This window comes from Hyposmocoma kahamanoa, unplaced genomic scaffold (assembly GCF_003589595.1).
Source record: "Hyposmocoma kahamanoa isolate Upper Pololo Valley unplaced genomic scaffold, ASM358959v1 81538, whole genome shotgun sequence".
NCBI classification, from domain to species: domain Eukaryota; kingdom Metazoa; phylum Arthropoda; class Insecta; order Lepidoptera; family Cosmopterigidae; genus Hyposmocoma; species Hyposmocoma kahamanoa.
The window spans coordinates 6,060-12,622 of record NW_020654102.1 but is presented as its reverse complement, the minus strand read 5'-3'; the positions used below and the strand labels follow the sequence as shown (position 1 = coordinate 12,622).

At 34.0% G+C, this 6,563-nt stretch overlaps 1 protein-coding gene across 1 annotated transcript; it reads right to left on the bottom strand.

Moving 5' to 3' along the window:
- Positions 1 to 1,879: 1,879 nt before the first annotated feature.
- LOC113234209 (E3 ubiquitin-protein ligase NRDP1-like) lies at positions 1,880 to 3,507 on the bottom strand. The gene is made up of 3 exons (XM_026469504.1): positions 3,338 to 3,507; positions 3,109 to 3,251; positions 1,880 to 2,121 (listed from the first exon to the last, which is right to left on the bottom strand). Exons 1-3 carry the CDS (start codon positions 3,425 to 3,427, stop codon positions 2,031 to 2,033), a joined length of 324 nt encoding a protein of 107 aa, XP_026325289.1. The 5' UTR covers positions 3,428 to 3,507; the 3' UTR covers positions 1,880 to 2,030.
- Positions 3,508 to 6,563: the final 3,056 nt, after the last annotated feature.

Below are 6,563 nucleotides of genomic sequence, written 5' to 3'. Positions count from 1 at the left end.
CCTATTGCAATAAAACGGCAATTTCATACTTTAACCCCTAATATTAACGTACCACGATTTCGTTTAACGAAGGTAAACAACTCTTTTATGGGGAACTGTACACGTTTTTACAATAAGATTCCGGAGCATATATTAAGTTTATCACTTCCTAAGTTTAAAAAGTACATTAAAAGTATTTTGATCGAAAAATCATATTACAAAATTGAAGACTACGTGTTAGATAAAGATGTATGGAAAGACGACATGGCTCCAGAATCCACACAAATTTGATTCAAAGTGTATTCCATAGCATTTAAGTTTATTTGAAAAGAGCAATCCCTAGAGTTTCTTGCTCGTTCTTCTCAGGGAGGTCAGAGTAGTGAACGAGCAGTAGCTTAAATGTGACGTTTTCAAGTGTAAATTTATTTTACCTATGGAATCATGGAATAAATAATCTTTGACTTTGACATTTTATTTCATTTTAACTTAAAAAAGAAAAACTTTGTTTGAGATTTTTAAATTGATTCCTTGAAATTTTGAACTAGTTTTTCTAACCCGAACAAGACTGGAAACGAAAAAAAAAACGTTTAAATCATTACATCAACCAATTTACTCTCTGATAAATGTTCTGATAATTATCAAAGATAAAATAAGTTACGCTGTTTTTCGAATAAATATTTTAATTTATTTATTTATTTGTTAGTTGTAGTTGTTGAAATGATACTAATCATTTCCCATCAATGTTATCTGTAATGTATACCCTATGTTTAATAATACAGCATAGTGATGGCAAAAGCAAAATACATTGAAAATAACTGTTAATAAATCATGCACCTCCTTATGCTGTGATAGATGGACAATGACTTCGAAAACGCAAAAACTGTCAACACTTTTATATTATTGAACACACTACAACGACTTTAATCATGGAAGAAAAAAAACAATTTAAGCCTTAAGCCTCGATCACTATCAGAACTGCTACTAAAATGCACACATTTATAATTTGAAACACTATACAATCTTGATAATAAAAATAGTTTTATCAACATCATCTATTTCTTATCAGCCTTTTATATTTTTTATTACATTATAGTTTTGTAATAATTAGACCAGAAAACCTGGAAAAGCTAATCATAACAGGCAAAATGAAGGATAACAGCTTGTGGTACAACAAACTCTAGGTCGATGATTCCCAAAGTTGTCTATATAGACTCACAGGGTTCCATGACAGCGATTAGTATGTATATGTATGTATAATACTTCTTATACATATACTTACATACATATTATATATGTCTGTTATATATCTACATAACAGACATATAAAGTACAAAAGTAAACATATTTTTTTTTACTCCCTTAATAGCATTGCATCAGCTGTCAAACACACATTTGAAGTCATTGACTTACAATTATATGGACGTCGGGTCCGCGGTAAAAAGTGTCCGAACTTATAGGGCGTTAAAATCGTATACAGAGCGTCATTCACGCTTTAGCCTTCGTTTGTTCGACTGACAGCGAAACAAGCAAAATTAGACAGTACTGCGATGACATTACAATTTAAATTCATCATTTTAGCTTTTTCATATTCCTTTACATGTCACTATGTTTAAATAGGTTGACTTGGGACATTTTTGTTTGGGACATGCGGTGCAGGGATAAACCTACTCAGGTTTTTGCTGCGCCGCCATGTAACTAATAAGTTTACAAAAATATGTAAAAATTTTAATAAATAAAATATTGGCATATGGTCTACCAGATGCAACAGTTTGGGAGCCTCTGCATAGATAGTCCGCTACTGAAACCGCATGAGCTGACAGAGTTCGATAAATAAGTACTTGTAACTACTAATACATAATAATCATAATGCTCCTTAATATAAGGAATGGCAGAAAATAAGGACTGTATTGTTGACTTGTTATACCAGTGTGTAAAGCCATGGGACTGGTTAGTTTAAATTGTGTTATATATAGTGTACTTAATGTACGTAAAATGTAGCATAACGCTAATTCCATGTGTCTTCATGATGGTTTTTTTTTAACACAGCAGTGTTACTTACATTCTAAAAGATGAGACTGCAGAGAATCCAGCTTTAATACAGCACTGCAACCATGTGGCGCATTGTCGCAACTTGTGCATAGTCTGAAAATCAATAAGGCCTAATTTATTTTGCTTTAGGTCGTTATTATTCATACTATTTGGACAAGTGTATAAATGTATAATATGCATAACAGAGGTACTTATTTGGCCGTTTATTGGTGGCCATATTCAACCAGTATTAATACACTGTAGGCAAATTTGCTTGAATCAAATAATAAAGTACAATCTCACTGAAAATATAAATCAAAATAAAAAAGTTATGTGTAATTTATCATTGAAGTTTTTCTAAAAAGAATCTGACGCAAATCTCCTTTATGCACAAGTTCTAATTGTGTTTGATTCAAATAGTCATCATTGATGTACTCCTGCTCTTTCTGTATCTGTTGAATCTCCCGACTGTTCATATTCATGCTCTAACTTCACTAATGCATTGAGCAATATCAAGAGAGAAATGAGACCTTTCTTCTTCTGAGATCATTAATAGGACAAATAAGTCTTATTGAAAGAGTGTGGCTATGGCTGCACATATTACATTTATTCGAAAAAGAGTGAGTGTAACTTTTCAGCTTTCAACAGGCAATTTTTAAACTATTTTTGGACTGTTACATATTTCATATAACATAACTAATGTAAGATATATAGAATAAGTATTGCAACTCATACTGAAATAAACCTTTGTGGGCTTAAGAGCGTCAAGATAGAAATAAAGTATTTATGATTGTTATCATGAATATATTAAAAGAAAATTTATGTAATACCAAAATTTGTATGATAGTTAATGTCACAATACTTTCGAAATTCGAAAATAATATGTATGAAAGCATTTTCATTCAAATCACAATGTTAGTAACTCAACAAAGTATTCAAAATAAAGTAAAACCATCACTATATCCCACTCACATTCACTTCAGAACATAACCCATATCCACACATAAGCACATGTAGCAAGTTATACAATAACAAACAACTTGAAATGTGTGACCTAAAAAGTTAGTCAATAACAAGGTCTTACAAAACAATACTGGTTACCTGGATAGCAGGTTTCGTAGGATTCTAGGAACTGGTCTTAATTGACTCGACGTGACTGCCTGTCGATCCACGGGGCAGGTTGGCTGCCGACTTATCCACTCTCTGATGCATGCACTACAAAATGCATGTTCACAGGTTGGAGCCTACGTGCATACAATCACAAATTATCACACACAATTATAAACACTAGACGTTTATTAAATTTAGTGCACGAATAAAGACCACAGACCTGCAAAGGGTCTTCGAGGACCCCTGAACAAATAGGGCAAATAAGTTCTTCGTCAACGTCACCTTGAAACCTTTTGATTTCAAAGCCCATAGTTATTCTGACTAAATGTTTTAAAAACACCTCCTTCTCGATTTTCTTCTGCACAATTTAGGCCACTCATAAACTAAAAAATCAAAAATTATAAATATGTAACGTGAAAAAGCCACTTGCAATATTTTCGCTTTTGATGTTACTTTTTTTCTCTTCTGTCTGCCTGTCTATCTATTCCAGTGCAGTGAAGTGTGAAGCAAAGCAATTGATCATTCAATCAACAGACTATAAAATTGAACGAATGAAATTACTCACCTGATATTATTGGCATATTTACATTGATACATGGACTACTACTAATGCCACTGACATGCCAGTGCTACTGAAGCACATAAACCTTAGAGAATGGAAAACAAACAATGAATTCTAGCTTTGTTTAAAGGGTGTATGAACCCTTTAAACAAAGCTAAAAGTAGCATGAAAAAGGTTTTTTTTTCACAAATATATTTCATGACTTGGAAATTAAGACATTTAAAATATCACCATTATAGATACTATTCCTATTAACAGACATCAGCAAGAATCAAAACAAAATTTAAAAGTAAACTGTAAAACCCTTATGAAATTTTTGGTCACAAAATAATGTTATGGTTTTACCTACCAATAAAATACCTCTTTGTGAGCTACACGCAAGCTATTAGACGTTTCCACGACTGGCAACATTGGATTTCTTCCACTACTATCCGTTGATTGCTCCCTGTGTTTCTCATTACGTAAACTCGCAAAGCGGTTTTCTTTATTGTTGTCACCAGGGGGTCTAGTCTCGTTCTTCGTCCAACATACACGTCCACTTTTACTATCACATCGTCCACAATTACTATCAAATAAGTAATACTCGACCAAATAAGAAGACAATGTCAAGTGTGACGCTTCATTCGCAAAATGCGTTTTTATATTTGGTGGAGTATTACTCATTTGACAGTAAATGTTTCGGACGCGGAGGTGGAGAGTACAAGGCCAGGCTAAAATTATTCCCTGGACACGAGTACAATAGTCGTTCATTAGTAGTTAAAACTTTATCGATATGCATTTCTTGCCTTTTCCGGGTTTTATGAGATGTTTTTATTGCCACCAAATATTTAAATGAGTCGAAACATGAGGTGTGGATAGAATAGAATAGAATATCTTTTATTGCAACCATTGTATATACAGTTGGTACAAGTGAGTGAATAATGGCGCATTTACACCGAGTCTTCTGCCGACCTTCAGCAGACTACTTCGCCTACCGAAGCCGACGCAGTGATCTCGCCATTTACGCCGAGTTGTCTGCGTGCGTGTGTGCGTGTGTGTATATGTGTGTGTGTATGTTTGTTACTGGTTTGCCTCGTTGTCTGTCCGTCTGTTATCTAAAATGAAGGTAATCTGTCTATGTAGTATTTTCTGAGTTCCTTCTTCACATTTATTACGTTACGTTTTTGTCGCAGCTCATCTGGACGTTGATTCAATAGTCTTGAATATCTGATATTCAATAGTTCTCTGGCCGTATGAGTTCCTTGCACCTGTTGTTGTTAAGTTGTCTTTCGCAGCTCGTCTCATCAAGTGAGTGTAATTGATCGGTTTTTGAAGATTCTTCCTGTGTATTTGTTCAGCTGTCAGTAACTTGTACTTTTTGGTGTATAGGTACGATTTTATGTTTCTTAAAAAGCGAGATAGGGTTTTCTTTGTATTTATGTTTCTCGTTGAATGGTGTAATAGTTTTGGATAATCTCTGTTGTAATATGTATACACGGTCTAGATAAGCTTTAAAGGTACGTCCATAGCTAGTTATGCCATACGAGACTATAGATTCTGTTATTATAAAGGCAGTCATGGCTGTGGGCGATCAATATGCTTCTGTCACTGGTAGTGTTGTGTGGAGAGTGAATGTGCATAAAATGAGTTTTTTGTGCATTTAGAACAAGACCGGCATCATGTGACTATTTGTTTAGGAAATCAAAGTCTTCCTGCACTTGCTTGTAAGCAACGTCAAGGTTAGAATCTGCTGCAACTATACAAGTGTCATCTGCAAACTGGTATAACTTACAGTTTCTGATGACATTCATCACATCGTTGACATACGTAAGATTTCGTAGAGGACCTAGAACGGATCCTTGAGCTGTTCCTTCTGATACTTTGATTAGGTCGCTGTATGTATTTCCCACTTTTACCATATAATGCCGATTTTCCAGATAGTTTTTGCACCACTCCAACAACGGGCCTCTAATTCCAGTGCATGCAAGTTTTTTAGCCATTGTAGTGTGTTTCAGCGTATCGAATGCCTTGCTATAATCAATAAATACAAGATGAGAATTTAAACCATCTACAAATTCCGAAAGTAAAATGTTTGTCCCTCTTTTTGGTCTAAATCCATACTGTCTGTCGCAAAGTATCTCGTATTTTTCGTAAAAAGTATGTACAAGCCCAGCTATGTACATTTCATATTTTTGTTTAAAATCGGTGATGGAGTGATGGGTCTATAGTTTTCGTATAATTTGTGACTACTTCTTTATATATTGGACGTATGACTCCTGTTTTCAATTCATCTGGGTAAATACCGGTTTCTATACTTCTATGAGATTAGTTATTGCGATTACTATTTTGTTGGATATAGATTTAATATCTTTAGATCTTATTAGATCATGACCTCCTGGTGCTTTATGCGTATTTGAATTCCTAAGTATTTTTATAATGTTGTCGGGACTTACTTTTTTACTGTATATAGAGATATCCGTGGGTTTAAGATAGTTTGTTTCATTCAGTAGCGGCACTGTACAATTTGGTATAATTTTCTTGACGTTATTGTTGAAGTCATGGGCAAAGTTGTTAGCTATATTTTTTTCTCCCTTATTAGCAGTATCGAATCCTTCTTTATTACATCATCTACAGATTTCGTTACTCTTCCAGAAATTTTATTTAATATTTGCCACAGCTTCTTAGTGTCAGTCTTGCTCTCTATGATTTGTTTTTTAAGGTACTTATTTCTACCGTATTCTGTAATTTTATTGGTTTTATTACGCATCCCCGCGCATTACCTTCTCAATATTTTGTCAGTTTGGTCTTTTATCCACTTTTTAAATAACTGGTACTTTTTCTCGCATAGTGAGTGAGTTTTTCACGGTTTCGTTTGGCGTTAGGGTTAACATGTATTATACATTTA

Excerpts from the sequence above, each read along its gene's own strand:
- LOC113234209 (XM_026469504.1), bottom strand. The coding sequence starts at position 3,427 with ATGGGCTTTGAAATCAAAAGGTTTCAAGGTGACGTTGACGAAGAACTT. Across the intron at positions 3,252-3,337 it reads TCCTCGAAGACCCTTTGCAG|GCTCCAACCTGTGAACATGC; the intron begins GTCTGTGGTCTT and ends GTATGCACGTAG. Across the intron at positions 2,122-3,108 it reads CTACGAAACCTGCTATCCAG|ACTATGCACAAGTTGCGACA; the intron begins GTAACCAGTATT and ends ATTGATTTTCAG.